General features: G+C 44.1%; 1 protein-coding gene and 1 long non-coding RNA gene across 3 annotated transcripts; one reads left to right on the forward strand and one right to left on the reverse strand.

Annotated features, from left to right (window-relative positions):
• The first annotated feature begins 327 nt into the window (after window positions 1–327).
• On the forward strand, window positions 328–16,012 carry parpbp (PARP1 binding protein). Of its 2 annotated transcripts, none has more exons than XM_056424874.1 (11): window positions 328–352; window positions 1,177–1,381; window positions 1,994–2,230; window positions 2,346–2,444; window positions 4,287–4,457; window positions 4,548–4,702; window positions 6,748–6,925; window positions 7,014–7,195; window positions 8,160–8,241; window positions 13,052–13,190; window positions 14,635–16,012. In XM_056424874.1, the coding sequence occupies exons 2-11, from the start codon at window positions 1,232–1,234 to the stop codon at window positions 14,976–14,978; spliced, it is 1,737 nt and encodes a 578-aa protein (XP_056280849.1). In that variant the 5' UTR covers window positions 328–352; window positions 1,177–1,231; the 3' UTR covers window positions 14,979–16,012. The 2 variants fall into 2 exon arrangements, with proteins under 2 accessions (XP_056280849.1, XP_056280848.1); XM_056424873.1 differs by having other exon boundaries at window positions 345–352; window positions 1,212–1,381.
• Window positions 16,013–16,102: 90 nt separating this feature from the next.
• LOC130200518 (uncharacterized) lies at window positions 16,103–21,999 on the reverse strand. Its single transcript, XR_008833027.1, has 2 exons — window positions 16,356–21,999; window positions 16,103–16,225 (listed from the first exon to the last, which is right to left on the reverse strand). It is a non-coding gene; the product is annotated as an uncharacterized LOC130200518 (long non-coding RNA).
• Window positions 22,000–22,256: the final 257 nt, after the last annotated feature.

Below are 22,256 nucleotides of genomic sequence, written 5' to 3' on the forward strand. Positions count from 1 at the left end.
TGAGATGTTTTCAAGCTGTTTCCGGGTACGTCATGGACTGTACCATTGAGTACAAATGTCGAGGGGGATTTCGCGCAGCGTAAATGAAAACATATAAACCACCTTGCCAATATATTGGCATATTGTTGAAAAATAAAGTACTATATGTAATAAACACTACTTTAGAGTCTTCTGCCACGAAAATATACAAGATTAATGTATGAGAGGAATATATATTTTAGTCAACCGCTCCCGTTGGTGTGTACTCGAAGCTGATTGGCCGGATGCGATAAACGTCACCGGCAGTTTAAAAATTCAAAACACTGCTGTTTGTCGTGGACGCGTGTGCTCGGAGGCTCCGACAACATTAGAGGTTTGCACCTTTAAATTAACGTTATCTGTGATTTGATTGAACCATAAACATATTATACTCTTAGTTATACTAATGTATATTGTGGGTGTTGAGATAAAGACACTTTTTAGGGGGAATACATAGTAAGTTAAGTTACCCAGGTGCCTTTGAGCCACTGAGGCCAACGAATCTGAGGGATCCTTTCAATGAAATATACAGGACTGTCTCAGAAAATTAGAATATTGTGATAAAGTTCTTTATTTTCTGTAATGCAATTAAAAAAACAAAAATGTCATGCATTCTGGATTCATTACAAATCAACTGAAATATTGCAAGCCTTTTATTCTTTTAATATTGCTGATTATGGCTTACAGCTTAAGAAAACTCTAAAATCCTATCTCATAAAATTTGAATATTTCCTCAGACCAAGTAAAAAAAAAGATTTATAACAGCAAAACAAAATCAAACATTTGAAAATGTGTTTCCAGGTGTTTCGAGTTAATTAGACGATTCAAGTGATTTGTTTAATACCCTACTAGTATACTTTTTCATGATATTCTAATATTTAGAGATAGGATATTTGAGTTTTCTTAAACTGTAAGCCATAATCAGCAATATTAAAAGAATAAAAGGCTTGCAATATTTCAGTTGATTTGTAATGAATCCAGAATGCATGACATTTTTGTTTTTTTAATTGCATTACAGAAAATAAAGAACTTTATCACAATATTCTAATTTTCTGAGACAGTCCTGTATATTACCTTTATGTTTAAAAACAGTTAAATATTGTTTCTTTTCATCCGTGTGCAAGTAAAACCTGGTTAATTAAACGACATGTGAAATAGTGAAACTCATTTCACTATTTTGCTTTATTTCACAGATAATTTTCCTGTGGGCAAAATGGAGGATTTGGGAGAAAATCTGAAGCTGATGGTTAAAATCTTCAGGCGAGAGTGCCACCGGGTTCTGCGCTCTGAGAGGACCACCATCCATGGAGCTGATGGCATGTTGATGTTGCTGCAGCTGGCCATGGCAGAAGTTAGCAAGCAGGTAACAGTTCATTGCTTTTATTCACACCGCTTTTCTTCCATTGGATTTTTGGTTCAATGCCCTTTATTCATCCTCCCATGAACAATTTGTTGCAAAAATAAAAAAAAGTCTAAGATACACACCACGTCAAAGAAGAACATTAACCTAAATGCAAAGCAGAAACGACCACTTGCACTGCGGCCTTTGGTGATGAAGGCCTTATTTTGGGGGATTGTAGCGGCTTCGCTGCTCATTTTAGAGCCCAGTCTAAAATGCCGGGGAAACGTAAACCAACAAATAAAAAGTTAAAATTACATTGGAGAGAATAGTAACAAAAACAACGTGATTATTCTCCAACCCCCCAAAAAAACAAAGCGGTAGAAGACCGGTTCAAATCATCATCATCATCATCATCATCATCGTCGTCGTCGTGGCATAATTCAATTGAACCGTCGGGCTAAATGTCATCACGTCTATAAACCGACGACATTACCGCGGGTTTCCGGCCGAGACCGCTCGCGGCACGTTGTCGAAGGTCTTTTCTGCTTCTCTTTTTTTTAACTGATTGGTTCCAGGCCCGTCGGTAATTATGGCCGCCGGCCGCGCTCGCTGTTTTCTCTCTTCCTGTGACAGCACGCTGGAGAGTTCAAAGTGGCTCTGAGTGATGTCCTGATGGCCTGGAAACACTTACTGCTAGACAAACTTCACCTGCCGCCCCCCGACTTTGCACGCTCGGAGAACTATGAGCTCATCCTGGAGGCGTACGAGTCCTCCCTGAAACGCTCCAACGCCGTGGACCTGGTTGACATCCTGTCCATGTACGAACAGCTGAGGCTAGTGGACTCGGACCCGGGGGAGCCCGTGAGCCCGGTGAGCTGGTTGAAATCACACTGATTGTGGATGATCTGATTGGCTACTGAGTTTAGAGATAAGGTCAATCAATGCATCTCTCTAATTACCTTTTTTGTTAAATTATTTTGCAAAGATCCAGATGTTTGAGTTCTTATCCGGAAACACGGAGGTGTCGGAGTTGCCCGACTCTTCAGTCCCGTCAACACCGTCTCGTGCCAGCAGACCCTCACAGGTAGGCCCGGTCCGGCTTTCACACACTAATAGAATTAATTTAAACAAAATTACATCATAAACCACCTTGAGAAACTCCTCTTTCCACTCGTCGGAAACACACCAGGGCAAAGGGCAAAACTGCCCTTAAGAAATATAATTTTGCCCCTGATATCACTAGATAAATGCCCCCATAATTACCTCTAATAATCATGATTATTTAATAGCGTTTTGTTGTGTGTGTCCTATCTGTAGTGCCTGTACTAGATAGGTACACCAACACAAAAATCTATAAATATTATTTTAAATTATAAAAAACAAAGAAATAAGTTATCATATTTAATAGTTATTTAAAAAATTGAATAACAAGAATTAACCACAAAGAAATAAGAATAAAACATTTAATATGATTGTCTGATTAATGATTTCCGTTTCACATCTTATTATTGCCTAAAAGTCTTAATACTGCCTAATAGTCTTATTATTGCCTAATAGTCTTATTAGTGTCATTGTTATGACAATTGCTCATATACTGTAAGCCTAAATAAGTACATTTATTATTTTTGAAGAAAGGTTAAATGTTATTTCACAAGTTTAAAAAAAATTATAAATATAATTCTGAATTATAAAAAACTAATAAATAAGTTATTATTGTTAATATTTCTTTAATGTAATAATAAGAAATAAACAAGAAATCAGAATAACTTGTAACATGATTGTCTGATTTATGTTTTGTGTTTGTTGTTTTTTCAAAAAATCTAAGAAAACACTTTGAATCTGAAGACTACTGCCTAATAGTCTTATTATTGCCTAAAAGTCTTATTATTGCCTAAAAGTTTCATTATTGCCTAATAGTTTTATTATTGCCTAATAGTCTTATTATTGTCATTTTTATGATAGTTGCTCATATGCTGTAAGCCTAAATAAGAATATGTAAATGTCCTCTCTGGTCTCTTCCCTCATCTGAAGTTTTCTTTCAGGAAAATGAAGAAAAAAGCCTTTTTTTCCTCCTGCTGGCAGTAATCCACGTTTTTACTTTCCCAGTCTCCTGTGCACTTAATTTCTCTGTGGAACCCGCCCTGCTCTCATTGACGGGAACTCTATATCATATCACTTTTTTTTCTTTTTTTTGTGATTTAAGAGCGCAATGTGAATTCAATTACCAGGCAGATGTTTTTAAAAACAACACAATGTGCCGCTGGACAAGTGCTTCTGTTACAGAGTCTTTCTTTTCTCCACTCTTCCTCTGTTACTTGTGAATTTATGAGTTGTTTTTTTAGTAGAGGCTTAGTGCTGCACTAGCATCGGGAGTGATGTCATGTTTGGAGTTTAAAAATGCGCCGTCAGCTGCTGTTTTTAAGGAGTTTCACTCTGTCCGATTTTTTGGGGGGAGTGTAAACAAAACTAAACATGCCTCGAGTCCAACGAGCTTTACTGAAGGAGTAGTTTGACATTTTCGGGAATTATGTAGTTTAACCTGGTGACTTGGAGGAGAAATCCTAAACCACTCTCACGTCAGTCAGTAGCTTAGCGTAGCTTAGCACAAAGATTGGGAACTGGGCTCTGTCCAAAGATTTAACTTTTTTTAATTTATATATTTTTTTAATCCCCCTTTGAACATTTTACACATTTATTTTTGTCCGGGTTAAAAAGAAAAGTGATGTCATGTGAGTTTCAGGTGGATTTTATTACCTGCTGGGCAGAGTTAAGCTAGGCGCTTGAGCCCGTGTGCTAAGCTACGCTAACCAGGTGCAGCCAAGTGGTTTTTCCTGACCCTCCAAAAAAAAAAACATTTCCCAAATCGTCCTTTGATGATTTCTAATGTCACAACGTTTTTAATAACCAATCTATTCGTGACATTTAGGTGAAACTGGCAGTGAGACGGGTTTTCTGCTCCTACCTGAGTCTCCTCGTGAACGCCAAGAACGACATGGCGCTGGCGCTGACCCTCAACGTGCCCGACCGCGCTCTGGGCCGACGGGCGTTTACCGACGCCAAGCACGCGGCGCACGACGGCAGCACCTCTCTGTTCCTGGTGAGAACACACACACACACACGTCGCTGGAAAAACAACAACCTGTGACGTGAAGATTCAGCGGCCGTGATGCTCCCCGGGTCTCTTCAGGCTGTGACGTCCTTCGTGAGGGCCGTGCAGCTCGGAGGGAAAGGCTACGCGCCGCCGGAGTCCGACCCGCTCAGGAAACACGTCAAAGGCCTGTCGGACTACGTCCAGTTTCTAGACGACCTGGAGGAAATACTGGGAGAGGTTCCTGACCCGAGGTACATGAAGCCCCCACGCCACGGAGAGACCCCCCCCCCCCTGATATGTCTGTTCTACCTTCCAGAGCTCCCTAAGGAACACGTTATATATCGTTTGTTTTAATACCTACAAAAAAAGAAAGTGTACAACCTGTGTGCCAGACTGCTTCTTGCATGTACAGTCACCTCCTGGAGTCTCTGCGTGTTGAGTTCAAGGTCTGTTTTTTTTTTACCGGCTCCTTGATTCACTGAAGCGGTGCTCATCAAGCAGGAGGACGTGCTGCTTTTGTTGGGGACTATTTTTTTAGCAGTGGAAAAAGACACATTGGTTGCAGCAGCAGGAGAAAAAATGAAATTAAAATAATAATTGAATAGTTTTGGACAACAATCAAGCTCTTAGTCATGTTTTATTTTGGTGTTTTCATGGGATTTAATGACGATAATATATATTTCCGTGTAGAATGACGACACCCTTTGGACATCTTATCGGTTGCAGCAGTTGCCACATCTTTATATATCTTTATATATATATATACATATACACACTATTCAATTTCCAGGTTAATCATCCAGAGCTGATTTCGGGGAACACAAAGTGGATATCTGACACACTGGAACTCGTCATCATTTAATTTGCTTCACTTCTTCCCGTCATTGAAGTTCATGTTCCCCCGTTCTCTCTCTGGTGTGGTCAATTCACTTCTCACGAGTTTAATATAACCTTCTCAGCTGTGTGTGTGTGTGTGTGTGGGGGGGGGGGGGGATCACACCTGTGATCATAAGTTCCACCTGTCCCGCTTGCAGCTCGCCTCTCGGCTTCTCGTGATAACTCTTTGGATTACCTTCTTTTCTTTTCTTTTCTTGTTCCCTTCTTCTTGGTGAACCACCATCGAGCCTTCAGAACTCGTCTCGGGTCGTTTGGCACCACAACAGAAGCGGTTATCAGAAATGATTTAGCCGCTCACTCGTGTGAAGGTGGAGCATTTTTCTTCTACTTATTTATTTTCTCTAAAGGTGAAGCTGTTGAAAGCACCCCCCCCCCCCCCCCGCTGCTCTTCAGGTGGTTTTCGGTCCGGTGAGACACGGCTGGACCCGGCCAGCGCTCGTCTTTCAACAGGCGGTGCCTTTGGGCTCTCGGTGGAGTTTCTGCGTTTCCTCACACAAACACCTTCCACGGAGGGTTCAGGGCCCCTTGTTCAGAGAACATCTGTTTTACCCCCACCCCCCCAAAATGATTCCGTTACTGAGAGGCTCGCACCGGAGCCGGGTCAGTTCTGGACCACCAGCTCTCCCACCGTTCTGCGATCTCCCCAAGCTCGACTTTAGTACAAGCTCCAGCTCACAGGAGTGATGTGTTGCTTTGATTTGTGGACATGCAGAGCGAATGTGTGGGAGCCAAGGAAAGGAAAAGGCTTTTTTTTCACTTTGCTTTCACATTTTCTTTAAAGTGAAAAAAATCTATATATAGAGATTTTTTAACTTTTTTTCATATACATATATATATTATATATATAAAATGTTTTATTTATTTATTCATAGTTTTAGTATGTGTGTGTGTGTGCATATATATATATATTTATATAAGTGAAAATATATATATATATTTTTTTATGTTTAAAAAAAATGAAAAATGTGAAGGAAAGAAATCTATATTTATTTTAAATATATTATATTAATCTTTTCTATGGAAGTGGGAAAAAAATAATTATATATATACTTTTTTATATTCCTTTAATAATAAATATATATCTAATTATTTTAAAATAAAAAAATATTAAAGTGTATATATACTTTTTGATATTTCTTTAATAATAAAATATATATATATATATAAATGAATGAGGCAAAGTCCTGGACTTTGTCTGCCGACAGTCCATCGCTGACTGACAGGGTGGCTTCAACGTGGTTGTCTTGGCAACGCTGCGTTGGGAGTGAAATGAAGCTCACACCGAGACGATCACTCTGAGCCCCTTATTTAAAGCCGGTGTCCATCGAGTTGGAAGTGAAGCTGCAGTTTTGTCTCCCGAAGACATTCAGGCTTTTCTGCGACTGTGCTCGGTTCTCAGTGCGTGTGGAGGCCGGCTGGTGGGCGCCGTGCGGGCGCTGCTGGTCAAGGGACGCGGCGGTGGAGACGGCGTGTGCGTCGCGGCCGAGGAGACGGCGAAGGAGCTGAAGGAGACGATCCGCCAGCTCCAGGCGAGCGGCGCCGATGGAAGAAGCGGGACGGGGATAAGCCCAGCCCGGGTAATGCAGAACCTCCCTTACATTCACATATTTAAATAAAACCTCACTCCATCTTCTGACTGTTGTGGTTGTTGTTGTTGTTCTGCAGCCCCGGGCTCACGCTGTCAATCACTGCACGGCGCTGGGAGGCCGGGACACGGTGAAGCTGCTGATGGCGCTGTTGGACCAGGAGGCGCTGGCGGCGCCGTGCCGGAACAAGGCCGAGCTGCTGTCGGAGGACCAGCCCGTCCTCAGTGGGGAGGAGGGCACCTGCGTGCTCGGCCTGTTCAGGTCGGCTACTAGTTCAAGTTTTTAGGGTTTTACCGGAGACTGTAAGAAAGCCAGTGAACTGAAGTGACCGAGAGCGACCTGTCAATCACTTTGTAGCCCCGCCCCTAAAGCTTAACCTCCTTTTTATGGTCTGTTTGACTCTAAAAGGACCACAAGCAGAGGAGTCGCCCCCTAGTGGTCAGTAGAGAGAATGCAGCTTTAAGACATGAAGCATAGACTTCTATACAACCAGAGGAGTCTCCCCCTGGTGGTCAGTAGAGAGAATGCAGCTTTAAAGCATAGTCTTCTATACAACCAGAGGAGTCGCCCCCCTGGTGGTCAGTAGAGAGAATGCAGCTTTGATGCATGAAGCACAGCCTTCTATACAACCAGAGGAGTCGCCCCCCCCTGGTGGTCAGTAGAGAGAATGCAGCTTTGATGCATGAAGCATAGACGTTTACTGAGGGAATAAATCAAGGGAGTAATTGGTCCACCGGATGAATTGACGTATGAAATTTGGTGCCGAAGTCCTGATCCCAGATGAGTCTGTTCTGACGATCTTAAATCAATCTAACACATGTCGCGTCCTCCGGGGGGTTCGAGAACAGCGGCTGGCAAATTAAAAGAAGAAGAAGGGAAAAAAAGTTGGAATTAGATTTGACTATTTTCACTACTGTGGGATCCAGTCGGAGTGGGAAAGCCCCTAAAACAGCAATTAGACCAACATGAGACTCTCCACTGAAACCATGTGGAGGAAAATCCTCCCACAGCACACTGGAACAATTTCTCTGGTTAAACATCTGAAATAAAAATAATAATATGAAGAAGAAAAAGAAATAGCCACTGCCTGTGTTTAGGGGGAGGGGGGGGGGGCTACATTGACATTGAATGGCCGTGGCGAATATGATTATGTTAAAGCTGCAATAAATCGTCTTGCTTTTCTAATTCATAAACCTCTCGTCTTTGCCTCCTCGTTGCGGCTCAGATCCCCCGAAGTGTCTACTGGAAGTTCTCCAGAGCCTCTAAAGAGCCGAGTCCAGACCCGACTAGACCTGCTCAAGCCCAAGGTAACGTTGCCCCCCCCCCCCTTCTTCACCCAAGATCCCCAAATCCAAACCATCAGTTAACTTCAAATTGAATCAGATGTACAAACATTGAAAATAATGTCTTTACATCCTGTAATTTCTTCCCTGGTATTATATTATTTATTTGCTTTAGCCGGCGCTCACATCTTAACTGACTTCCACGGTTCCCGTTTGCACAGCTGCGTTTCAGCTCTTCGGCATTTGGGTTTGAGGGCGCCGCTCGAATCCGTGGCATGAGAAACGACCGCGCTGGAATGGGATTCAAACCATTAGCCCGCTGAGAAGTTACCCCGTTGAGCGGGGCGCGGGTCCGTTAGCTAACGGTGTAACACGGCGTGTATCTGATGTTGACCTTCCAGAGTCCTTCCAGAGTCCTTCCAGAGTCCTTCCAGAGTCCTTCCTTAGTCCTTCCTTAGTCCTTCAGAGTCCTACCTTAGTCCTACCTTAGTCCTTCCAGAGTCCTTCCAGAGTCCTTCCAGAGTCCTTCCTTAGTCCTTCCAGAGTCCTTCCAGAGTCCTTCCAGAGTCCTACCTTAGTCCTACCTTAGTCCTACCTTAGTCCTTCCAGAGTCCTACCTTAGTCCTACCTTAGTCCTACCTTAGTCCTTCCAGAGTCCTTCCAGAGTCCTTCCTTAGTCCTTCCTTAGTCCTTCCAGAGTCCTTCCAGAGTCCTACCTTAGTCCTTCCAGAGTCCTTCCAGAGTCCTTCCTTAGTCCTTCCTTAGTCCTTCCAGAGTCCTTCCAGAGTCCTACCTTAGTCCTTCCAGAGTCCTACCTTAGTCCTACCTTAGTCCTTCCAGAGTCCTACCTTAGTCCTACCTTAGTCCTTCCAGAGTCCTACCTTAGTCCTTCCAGAGTCCTACCTTAGTCCTACCTTAGTCCTTCCAGAGTCCTACCTTAGTCCTACCTTAGTCCTTCCAGAGTCCTTCCAGAGTCCTTCCAGAGTCCTTCCTTAGTCCTTCCAGAGTCCTTCCAGAGTCCTACCTTAGTCCTACCTTAGTCCTTCCAGAGTCCTTCCAGAGTCCTTCCAGAGTCCTACCTTAGTCCTACCTTAGTCCTTCCAGAGTCCTACCTTAGTCCTACCTTAGTCCTTCCAGAGTCCTTCCAGAGTCCGACCTTAGTCCTACCAGAGTCCTTCCTTAGTCCTTCCAGATTCCTACCTTAGTCCTACCTTAGTCCTACCAGAGTCCTTCCAGAGTCCTTCCTTAGTCCTTCCTTAGTCCTTCCAGAGTTCCTTCCAGAGTTCCTTCCAGAGTTCCTACCTTAGTCCTACCTTAGTCCTTCCAGAGTCCTTCCTTAGTCCTTCCTTAGTCCTTCCAGAGTCCTTCCAGAGTCCTACCAGAGTCCTTCCTTAGTCTTTCCTTAGTCTTTTGCTGCACCCTTCTAACAAGTTTTGTAAATTGTGACCAAAACTATAATTCGTCTGAAGTCGAGCGACGAGCAACAGGAAGTCGCATCCCAGGATCCTCGAACTGGGTTCCAGGTCATTTTAAGAAACGGTCGTCATGACGACGTTTGTCCACCAGAGAGCACAGATGCATCTTAACCACCAATAGTTTTTTCTTCTTCTTTCTTTGAAGCCTTGAGCAGGAGCTACAATGACGTTGCAATGTCTTCGTTTGATGCTCAAGACTAAAAGTGAAGAAAAAAAATGACCCCAGAAAGACACGAGAATTTCTGCCCAATCTGCCGGGGGTTGTGTTGCATTGTGGGTAATGTAGTGGCCAGGTTTTGACGAGGAAGAATAATGAATCTTTGTTACTTCTGCATTGACTATAAGGATTTTCTTTATATATTTTAACTGTAGTGCAACATTAAATCAGTTGAGTCGCGTGTTTTTAATATAGTAATATTATTAATTGATCAAAAGTCCAGTATTGATTGAGGTAACATACTAATCTGTGATATAATATCTATAATATTACTCTGAAAGGGGTCGTTTTGTACCTTGGTGAGCACTTTAACTGCATATAAACTACATTTACATCTTAAACCTTTTTAATAGGACTTCTTTCACGCGATTGCCGAGTCACCCCAAAAAAGACCGGCTTTATATTTGAAAAGGCAGGACTGCTTCTTTTCACACGCAGCAGCTCCGCTGTGTGAACTCTCTTTTTTTCTTTTCTTTTTACATGTGTGCTAAACCCATCGAGTGAAATGGCTCCCTTCTTCTTTTTTTCTATTTGATTGCGCTAGCAGATGTCATTTTAGCTCTCCTCAATCCCGGCTGCCTTCCTGTTTGAGTGCGCCGTAATGGTCCCTGGGCAGCTCACCGCTTCCTGAACTCGGCGAGCGGAAGCTCTCTGCATCCATTCCACTTTGAAGACGCCATATCGGTCGCGTAATTCGACTAGCGAGGGTGGAAACGTGAAAGGTTATCGCTTCCTGTTTGTCTGCCCGACGACTGTAAAAAGAAAAAAAAGATGCATTTCTATGATACCCGAGCGTATCGATGTGTACTTCCCGATCGTATCGGTCTCTGGGGGCGATGATGCTAATGTGTGGGGGAGGGGGGGGGGCTCTCGTCTATCTACCTGCACCTGTTTGTTTTTTTGAAGTGCGCTGTGAGGAATGTCTGGGTCGTGGTGCGCGACGATGTTGTTTCAGGACGGCCGTCCTCGGAGGAATGTGGGCCCGTCTGACCACGTGGCTCCCCCCCACCTGTTGTAATTGGATTAGACTTGAACCCTGTCGGTCATGGTTTGCCCCGTGTTCACTCTCCCATCCCCCCCTCCCCATTGTTTCAGAGCAGCAGTCATTTCTAGCTCAATTATTTGAAGTGTGGCTTGTTCCTCAGGTTCCTGTTTTTTTAGTTTTTTTTTAAATAAGCTCTTTTTAAGAAGTTCTTTGATCTCTTTGTGCTCTGTGTATTTTTATTTTTTTATTTCCCCTTTTCGATTTGATCCTCCCGGCCGTGACCCACTGGCCCGAAAATCCTTGGATTGAGATAATCCCAAGCAGGCGTAGATCAAACGGAGGTGGGGAAAGCTGTGGATCCGTGTGGGTTAAACCAAATGCATCAAATAAATACATAAATATACATTTATAGACTTTTTTTATTACTGAAATGATAAATCCTGGACCAGCAACTAGGTAAAAACATCTTTTTATTAACAGGATGTATAAATGATGCTTAAATCTTTTTAAATGTAGCAAATATTAATTTTATTTAATAGATCCACCCCATAGTCATCTATTCCTATAGTCATATATTCCTATTGTCATCTATTCCCATAGTAATCTATTCCCATAGTCATCTATTCCCTGAGTCATCTATTCCCATAGTCATCAATTCCTATAGTCATCTATTCCTATTGTCATCTATTCCCATCGTCGACTATTCCCATAGTCATCTATTCCTATTGTCATCTATTCCCATAGTCGACTATTCCTATAGTCATCTATTCCCATAGTAATCTATTCCCATAGTCACCTATTCCCATAGTCATCTATTCCTGTTGTCATCTATTCCCATAGTAATCTATTCCCATAGTCACCTATTCCTATTGTCATCTATTCCCAGAGTCATCTATTCCCATAGTCGACTATTCCTATAGTCAGCTATTCCCATAGTCATCTATTCCTATAGTCATATATTCCCATAGTCCTCTATTCCCATAGTTCTCTATTCCCATAGTCCTCTATTCCCATAGTCATCTATTCCCATAGTTCTCTATTCCTATAGTCCTCTATTCCCATAGTAATCTATTCCCATAGTCCTCTATTCCTATAGTCCTCTATTCCCATAGTCATCTATTCCCATAGTCCTCTATTCCTATAGTAATCTATTCCCATCGTAATCTATTCCCATCGTCCTCTATTCCTATAGTCATCTATTCCCATAGTTCTCTATTCCTATAGTAATCTATTCCCATAGTCCTCTATTCCTATAGTCCTCTATTCCCATAGTAATCTATTCCCATAGTCCTCTAGTCCCATAGTCCTCTATTCCCACAGTCCTCTATTCCTATAGTAATCTATTCCCATCGTAATCTATTCCCATAGTCCTCTATTCCTATAGTCATCTATTCCCATAGTTCTCTATTCCTATAGTCCTCTATTCCCATAGTAATCTATTCCCATAGTCCTCTATTCCTATAGTCCTCTATTCCCATAGTAATCTATTCCCATAGTCCTCTATTCCTATAGTCCTCTATTCCCACAGTCCTCTATTCCTATAGTAATCTACCTCTATTCCCACAGTCCTCTATTCCTATAGTCCTCTATTCCCATAGTAATCTATTCCCATAGTCCTCTATTCCTATAGTCCTCTATTCCCATAGTAATCTATTCCCATAGTCATCTATTCCCATAGTCCTCTAGTCCCATAGTCCTCTAGTCCCATAGTCCTCTATTCCCACAGTCCTCTATTCCCATCGTAATCTATTCCTATAGTCCTCTATTCCTATAGTCATCTATTCCTATAGTCCTCTATTCCCATAGTAATTTATTCCCATAGTCCTCTATTTCAATGCGTCGGTACCAGGAATGTCGGCCAGGTGTTCTTTGATCCTCGATGCTGATCAACAACATGACACGTTGTCGAGACAACGAGGCCATTGTTGTCTTCGTGTTTCCTCGAGGTGAATCCTCTTGGCTCCTCTCTCTTCGTGTCGGGATACCTTGTAATTATTGGTAATGAAATCTGTCTCCATGGCGACAAACAAAAGTTTTGAAAAGCCAGATATCTGGAGCCTCGAGTCGTGGAAACGGATCGCCGGCCGTGTCGGTATCACGTCGGCTGGATTAAAGCGGCTTTCTTCTCTTCTTCTTTCTTTCCCCCTTTACTTCCAGGCCAAAGTCGGAGGAATTCGATCCCAGTTCGCGTGTACGTACGAAGACGAAGACGAGCCACTGAGCCGCGTGCTGGAGTTCCCCCGCCAGGCACCAGAACACCTGAACACCCCCACCGGGCCGGAGGAGAACACCTACGGTACGGACCCAACTCTTATCCTTCCTCTTCTTCTTCTGCTCCTTCCTCTTCTTCTTCTGCTCCTTCCTCTTCTTCTGCTGTTCCTTCCTCTTCGTCTTTCTCGTCTACTCCTTTCTCTTCTTCTGCTCCTTCCTCTTCTTCTTCCTATTCTGCTCCTTCCTCTTCTTCTGCTGTTCCTTCCTCTTCGTCTTTCTCGTCTGCTCCTTTCTCTTCTTCTGCTCCTTCCTCTTCTTCTTCTGCTCCTTCCTCTTCTTCTGCTGTTCCTTCCTCTTCGTCTTTCTCGTCTGCTCCTTTCTTTTCTTCTGCTCCTTCCTCTTCTTCTTCTGCTCCTTCCTCTTCTTCTTCTGCTCCTTCCTCTTCTTCTGCTGTTCCTTCCTCTTCGTCTTTCTCGTCTGCTCCTTTCTTTTCTTCTGCTCCTTCCTCTTCTTCTTCATATTCTGCTCCTTCCTCTTCTTCTGCTGTTCCTTCCTCTTCTTTTCGTCTGCTCCTTTCTTTTCTTCTGCTCCTTCCTCTTCTTCTGCTGTTCCTTCCTCTTCATCTTACTCGTCTGCTCCTTCCTCTTTTTCTTCTGCTCCTTCCTCTTCTTCTGCTGTTCCTTCCTCTTCTTCTTCTGCTCCTTCCTCTTCTTCTGCTGTTCCTTCCTCTTCGTCTTACTCGTCTGCTCCTTTCTCTTCTTCTGCTCCTTCCTCTCCTCTTCTTCTTCCTCTTCATCTTGTGCTCCTTCTTCTTCTTCTCCTTCCTCTCCTCCTTCTTCTCCTTCCTCTCATCCTCCTTTTTCTTCTTCTCCTCCTTTTTCTTCTTCTCCTCCTTCCTCCACTTCTTCTCCTCCTCCTTCTCCTCCTTCCTCCACTTCTTCTCCTCCTCCTCCTTCTTCTTCTTTGGTGCTTTTGTGATGCATTATTTGCAGGCCTGGTCTTTGGAGAAAAAAAATGGAAGTTTGATTAAAAGAATAAACATTAATATAAATGTGTTTTCTTCTAATAAAACTATTGTGTCTCATTCCTTTGAATCATTTAAAGTATACGACACTCACGTAAACACCGAGATTTCACAAAATGTCTGCTTGTGTAAATTTGGTTTAAAGTCCTGTAAACCGATTGGTCCACATGTGAATGAGCCCCTCGGCTCCGGCCCGGCACTCTCCATCAGCCATGACACACATTCCCCTTCTACACAACCGGCTCACACACACACACACACACACACACACACACCCGCAGTTAAAAACACACCCATCCACAGAGCTTTTGCCCATTTCCCCTTCTGCCTTTTTGTTTTGTGGGAATTCAGGCTCGTCTCCACCGGGTTACACGACAAATGTTAAATAGCATCTATAACGTCGGCCATTTTGGTCACAACACCCCCCCCCCCACACACACACACACCCCCCACCCCCACCTTCATACCAGGTTGTCACTTTTGCTCTTGTCTTGAATCTTTCCAGCCGAGTCTTCTTCGACTTCTTCTGAATGCCCGAATAAGGAGCAGAGCGCCGTGCGGCGGCGGGGGGGGGCGGCTGCTCTCGGGCCGCGGAGTGGAAACGTCCGAGACGGAGGGGCGAGCGCCGGAGAGCAAACCGTCGCTCGGGCGCAACAGCGAAAGGGCAACAAGAGGAAGCAGGCGGACTCCTCCGACCAACACGGAGGGGCGGAGAACGAGCCGCCGCAGAAGAAACCGCTCGCTCGCGTCTCGGTCAAAATGCCCGGCAAGAGGGCCGGAGGCAAAGCCGCGAGTAAGAAGAAGCTGATCGCCGGACAGGGAACGCTAACCGGCTTCTTCAGAGTCTAACGGTGGTTTGAGATGGTCACTTTTGTTTGAGGGACCGTCTTTTTGGGGTACGCTCATTTGCTGAAAGTTTGGTGACTGCACGCTAAATATGAAGCTAAATTGAATCTAAAAAGGTGCTTAGCTCGGCTCTTTTTCACATTAAGTGAAGCTAGCCGGCCTCTAAATGCACAAAGTTATTTGGTTAACATTTATAGGTGCTTAAAAGCAGATTATTTAAAGCTTTAGACGGAGCCAGGCAAACCGTTTCCCCTCCAGTCGTTAAGTTAAGCTAATTTCCCGTTAGCCGTAGCTTCATATGTATCATGTGTGGCGTCGATCGTCTCATTCAACACTCCGAGTTTAAGAGGATCAAAATGTTTGTATACCGTCATCTAGTTTGCTAGAGTTTTGCTAAAATGTCAGCATTTTTTGTTATTGAAAGATGATGTTAACTGTTCATGATTCATCGTTAGCTCAGCACTTAGCTTAGCAGCAGCGTGAATATCATTGTGATTTGTTCAGTGCACTTTCTTCATCAAGACAAGTTTTATTTTATTTTATTTTAATTCAACCTGCAAAATTGTAAATTTGTAAATATGATGCGCACTTTTCACAATTTTAATAAACCTTTTTTATTTAGTTTTACATGGTTGTGATCTCTCGTTTTCAACAAGGAAATAAATGCATTTCAGTGGAACACACATATGGGGCATTAAAAATTAAGGAAAGGAGGTACAATAGGAGGTACAGATTGTAAAGCACTCCGAGACAAATTTGTAATTTGTGAAATTGGGCTATACAAATAAACTGAATTGAATTGAATTGAATTAGATAGTGGCCTAATAGATAGTGGCATACAATACACGTGTATTTACAGGTGAAACCTATAGCGTGTCACGGTACATTAAGCGTACATAAGTCACGATACGCTTACAACTATACGTACAGAATGTCTAATAACGCCCGGTAACCGGTAACTTGTTAAACTGAAACACCGTTGGCTCTTATTTTTGGAATATTTATTCTTGACAACCCAACAAAAATCATCCGGATAATCTTAATTCTGGTTTTAATTTAATGTTTAATGTGTGCAAATCGTCTGGAAAAACCTTTTTTGATGTCGGCTGTAAAAAAATAAAGGTCTGTAAGGAATTTAATTTTTAATTTTTAATTTTACAGCACAATCAGGCTGGACGGCGGCAGCATCGGGGAAACATTTATTTTTTTCCAGCAGGGTCGGTACACTCTTCCAATCATACACCACAGCACTGGAAGGAAAGAAGAGAGCCAAAAAATAAATAAATATCGAGTAATCTGATATCACAATCGACTCTATTGGTCGGGTACGTTTATTTATATTTATATATTCAACAGAAACGTGGGGTTTCAGATACTCACTATCGATGTCGGAGTTCCTGCGCACCATTTTCAAGGCGCGCTCCGCCGGAGTGAAGCTCAAGCTCTGGTCCGCGAGCAGAGGAAGGCTCCGCCCGAAGGCCGGGTTGAGGCCCCGGACGCCGCGTCCCTTCAGCCTCATGTCCTGAAACGAGTATCAATCGGTGATCACACGCAACACGTTTCCACACGCCGTGACCTGAACTCTGCGTTCGGACGTCATCTCCTCGCGGCGCAGGTGTTGGATCCGTCTTTTCCTCCGGATCCGAGCCACCGGGAACCCCGAATGGAAAAAAATGTGTTTCCCCACTCGTTTTTATTATTTTTCGCAGTGGCCCCCTGTTTTTCCTTCCCCCCTTTCGGGTCCCACCCAGATGTCTTTGTTCTCTCCCAACATGGCCGCCGCCTGTTCCCCATTACCGTGGAGATAACCGCCGTGTTCACGACACGCCGGAGACGCAACCGCCAGATAAACTCTCGGGGCGCGATGCGGCCAAAACGCTTTTTTGAGGCAGCGCAGATGCGTCGTCATTCTTCCCACTGTGACTTCCAATAAATCTTTTATAGGCTTGTGATCGTTTGACCTTTTTCCGGCTCATAGTATTTCCCGCTTTTTCCAGCTTTTCAGAGATATGTGTGAGATATGGACTTAGCGGTGGACACGGGGGCCGATTGAAAAGGGTCAAATGTTTCGGTCAACGCTGTTGTTGTTGAAGAACTAGCTGCGGTTGTTTATGGCAAGAAATATCACACAATAAATAGTTATAACGCGTGACTTATTGGCAGAGTTCTCCTACACAGTACATTTATTTTGGCTAACGAAACTAAGAGTTATCCAAATGGCTGTTAGCTTGAGATTGGATTAATATTGTTAATTTAACTACTTTTTAAAGTGTTGCTTCACCCAAATAACAGAAGAAAAAGGTACATTCTCCATCCAGAAGGTGTCAATCAAATATTTACGTTAATAAAAATATTTATACGACGTTTCCGATGCGGCGCTTACCGAGACGACGATGATTTTCGTGTTCCCGCCTTCATCCCTCGCGTTAGAGTAAAGAAGGAGGTGAATGGCTCTTTATTTTTTTTATTTTTTTTTAGATATGATGAAAGAGGGGTGAAACACGGAGGTCGGTTTTTATTCCGAGGCGGATCGCTGGAGGTCAGAGGGGCGAGAATTAAATGTGAATCTTTTGCTGCTAAATCCACAAGCTGAGATGAAGCCAGCGGGTCGCATGAAAGACGCCCATTCAGTGGTCACGCTCACCTGATGGACCGGCAACAGAAGGTCAGTGACATGTAATAACCGGGGAGACGAGATGACGGACTATTGCTGACATTAAGACGAGAGGCTACGGTGAAATGCACTCACTCGCTGTCTTGCTGAGGAGAGTAAACAACTGTTCACGAGGCAAAGAAACAATAAAACAAGCAAAGGTTACATTGACTTTACACTTTTTACATAATGTACATTGTAATCATCGGTTTCTGCAAACGAGATATAAACATGTTCATGAAATGTATATTTTGTGGTCAGAAATGTTGACACGTGACATGCACGGTCGACATCTTGAATTTTTGCAACCGGAAGAAGCGAAGTACAACCGCACGCTGACTGAGACGTTTAAACAAATCAACCAAAGTGGTTATAATGAACGTTTATGAACTGAAAACACGCTGTGAAAGTGTTAAAGTCAACGCCAATCACCTCGTAGCCCTAAAACACAATCCTTCTTCAAGGTCTGTGTGACTCTAAATGACCATAATGTACTAAATGATGACATCATGCTGTATAGAAGAAGACTTGAAACTAGAGATTGAGACAAAAACTCATGTTTACAATGTTTGCTGAGGGAATACATCAAGAGAGAAGTATTGTCATTTATATAAACTTCTATACAACCAGAGGAGTCACCCCTTGGTGATCAGTAGAGAGAATGCAGCTTTAACACATGAAGCGTTGACTTCTATACAACCAGAGGAGTCACCCCCTAGTGGTCAGGAGAGAGAATGCAGCTTTAACACATGAAGCATATGCTTCTATACAACCAGAGGAGTCGCCCCTTGGTGGTCAGTAGAGATAATGCAGCTTTAACACATGAAGCATATGCTTCTAAACAACCAGAGGAGTCGCCCCTTGGTGGTCAGTAGAGATAATGCAGCTTTAACACATGAAGCATAGACTTCTATACAACCAGAGGAGTCACCCCCTGGTGGTCAGTAGAGAGAATGCAGCTTTAACATATGAAGCATATGCTTATATACAACCAGGGGAGTCGCTCCCTGGTGGTCAGTAGATAGAATGCAGCTTTAACACATGAAGCATATGCTTCTACACAACCAGAGGTCTTACTATTCATTTAAAAAGCTTCGATGGCGGAGAGCCCGCACCACCATCAGCTGAGGATAGGAGGCGGAGGCTGGCGCAGACCAAAAGGGCCTCCGTGTTGACGTAGCTCTTCCCGGCTCAAAAGACGCACCTTATTAACACCACAGGACGCCGTGGACTTGAATAACAGAGGTTGAACTCAGCTGAGGAGATTTTGCTTGGAGCCGGTCGGCCTTTATTTCGTAAGTATTATTGTTGGAGGGCGAAGGACTTCTACCGAAGGACTGAACTCGTCCGCGGGGGCACGGCCGTTCCAGCAGAAGCACAACTGAACTTGTGAGCTCCGAGCTCTGTTGTCGTAACCTCTCTCTCGCTCTCGCTCTCCTCCCGATAATCTCTCCTTCCCTTTTTCCCACATGTCTGGACGGCGAGTCGATCGCCAGCCGATCCGAAGCTTCCTTCGTCACTCGCCGAGGAGCGTCGACGAACTCTCCTCTGAACTTTTGGGCGAAGGTCACGGCGGATTGTTGTTTTCTTCTTCCTGGTCCTGAATTTCACAGAAATCATTACCATATTTCTCTGATAAAAATCATGAAGAAGAAGAAGAAGAAGAAAAAGCCAAGAGTCAAAACATCTTACGAGGACCAGATGTGATCCTGTGTGTATCCACGAAACATTATTTACCGAGTCGTTATGTTTCCACAACACGGCTCGTCGGACCTCCGACCGATGCCAGCCGAGTTTATTCAACTGCCGGCGGTGCCGGCGCCGGTTCATATTCGGTCTTGTTTTTGTCGTAATCGCGTCCAGATTTTTTCCGGGGGGGGGGGGGGGGGGGGCCTCGTGTGTTGAGTTTCGATTGTTTGAACTTTTCATCCGCTCTCATCACCTGTCAGGCGCGGTATTTCAGGCCTCAGAAGTCGTGAGCGTCGTTGGGGTCCGACACTCGTCCTCTGATAGAAGGAGGAAGTGTTGCAGTGGGAGGGGTGGGGTCTTATGGGGGGGGGGAGACTACATTGTAGTGTGTTTTTGTTGTTGGTGCCCAGAGAACAGACCATGGTTTCCTGTAACAATGCAGCTGATGAGAGTCTCACCAAGGAAAATAAGGCTCTGACATCATGGGTTCTTAAAGCGCGCAGCTGAGCCAACACTCGGCTGCTAGAACCCAGTGAATTTCCACTGTCGACCGAAACTGAGAAAAGAGAAGAGAATCTCCTCCAGCGGTCGAGGCGCTTTTCTTTTTTCTTCATCTGCTGCTTCTTCTTCTTCTGCTTCTTCTTCTTCTTCTTCTTCTTCTTCTATCACGCTAAAATTCCCGTCGTGGTGCGAAGGCTCCGCGGTGCACTTGTTGGACCCCTCGCGTCTCTATTTCCTTTCTTTTACATCTTGGCGTCGAGCGTACGCCAACAATATAAATGTGACGCGAGGCTCCTCGTATGCGATCGACTCGTCGTGAGCCAAGACTGGATTGCGAGAGCCTTTTCGGGATGTTGAGAATATTTTGGATCGGCGACAACGACGAATGCCGAGTCGACGACAAGCAGGAGCGAAAAAGTTAAATCGGATGTGTTAATGCAGCTTTAACCCTTGTGTTGCCTTCGGGTCATTTTGACCCGATTCAATATTTAACCCTCCTGTCGCCTTCGGGTCAATTTGACCCGATTCAATGTTTAATGTCGGTGTTCTTTCGGGAGTCAACAAACAAACATAAAGTACCTCACACTTAAACTTGGAAAACAATATTAATTCTAATAATTTTCTGGAGATTTTAATAGCTGGGGTCATATTGACCTCAAGGGAAAAATATGTTAGTAAATATAAAGGTAACAGGAGGGTTAAACATTGAATCGGGTCAAATTGACCCGAAGGCAACACAAGGGTTAACACATGAAGCATATGCTTCTATGCAATCAGAGGAGTCGGCCCCTGGTGGTCAGTAGATAGAATGCAGCTTTAACACATGAGGCATAGACTTCTATACAACCAGAGGAGTCGCCCCCTGGTGGTCAGTAGATAGAATGCAGCTTTAACACATGAAGCATAGACCTCTATACAACCAGAGGAGTCGCCCCCTGGTGGTCAGTAGATAGAATGCAGCTTTAACACATGAGGCATAGACTTCTATACAACCAGAGGAGTCGCCCCCTGGTGGTCAGTAGATAGAATGCAGCTTTAACACATGAAGCATAGACTTCTATACAACCAGGGGAGTCGCCCCCTGGTGGTCAGTAGATAGAATGCAGCTTTAACACATGAGGTATAGACTTCTATACAACCAGAGGAGTCGCCCCCTGGTGGTCAGTAGATAGAATGCAGCTTTAACACATGAAGCATAGACTTCTATACAACTAGGGGAGTCGCCCCCTGGTGGTCAGTAGATAGAATGCAGCTTTAACATATGAAGTATATACTTTCTATACCACCAGAGGAAATCATGTGTGTCCTACTGGGGGGGGGAGAGAAAATACGATGAAGCCTTTCAACCACTTTTCCTGTAGAAGTAGTCGAAATTGGTCAGTGTAGTAAAAACTAATGTAAAAAAGAGACCACCACAAGGTCGTTCAAAAGACAATTGTGTGCTTAGGAAGAGGAGTTGAAGAGGGTGGAAAGATTGTGTTTCAGGGCTCGGTCCCAACAAAAAAAAAACCCCGTGTCCTCAGATGCTCCGGACTGAGTGCCGGCCGATCAATGGGGGAAACGGATCGTGTTCTTTTCCAGAAGCGTCCTGGTTCCTGAGGTTGCTCAAACATCTCCGCGTTGCACTCCATATAATCCAAAGTTATCACACACGGGAGGATAAACAGAGCACTTTTAAGACATCCTGGCTTTAAGCGTGTTTCTTTTAGAATAATTACAACAGCATGATACTGCACATCCGTATTCACTTTGATAATTGGCTTCTTCGCGATGGCTTGGTCACCTGCCACCCGCCCGGGCTTCTTCTTCTTCTTCTTCTTCTTCTTCTTCTCCTGCGCACAATTTATTTGAACTCTAAATCTTGCAGCCGGCAATTTTGCACCATTAGGGTGAAATAATTGATTTGCGTGTAAGTCATACGGGAGACGGATGAAATAACATCCGGGACGGCCGACCGCGATGACCGCGACCTCGTCGACCTCCCTGCTGCTCGCTTTTTGATATCCAGAGAGCCAATATTTCGGGAGAGAGGGGGGGTTTGATTGTTGTCCGTTTAAATAAAGTGCCGACAGTGCGAGTTAGTCGGTGCGAGTCATCCTCCAAAGAGCTGAACGTGCAGCTCCGGGCCTCAGTGGAAGCGCCACGCCGCGTTAGCTTTTTTTGGCAGAACACACACCCCCACCCCCCCGCCACCTCTTAGGAAGTATCGCCTTGTCATCCGGCGCACGCTCCAGCTTCACGATGGCCGACGGGCTTCGGTTACGGCTTTATCTGGAGTCCAAAATGTCCCCGAAAAGTCATCCGCGGGTTTGTGTTTCTCATATAAAGTGCGATGTTGCATCATAGAGGAAGCTCTGTCTTCATAAAGGGGGCGTATCCCCAGAGGTTTTATGGAAGTAATCAACCTTTTTACATTGTATGTTGTCGTCCTAATGCCA

The sequence above is a fragment of the Pseudoliparis swirei genome, chromosome 10 (assembly GCF_029220125.1).
Source record: "Pseudoliparis swirei isolate HS2019 ecotype Mariana Trench chromosome 10, NWPU_hadal_v1, whole genome shotgun sequence".
In the NCBI taxonomy this organism is placed as follows: domain Eukaryota; kingdom Metazoa; phylum Chordata; class Actinopteri; order Perciformes; family Liparidae; genus Pseudoliparis; species Pseudoliparis swirei.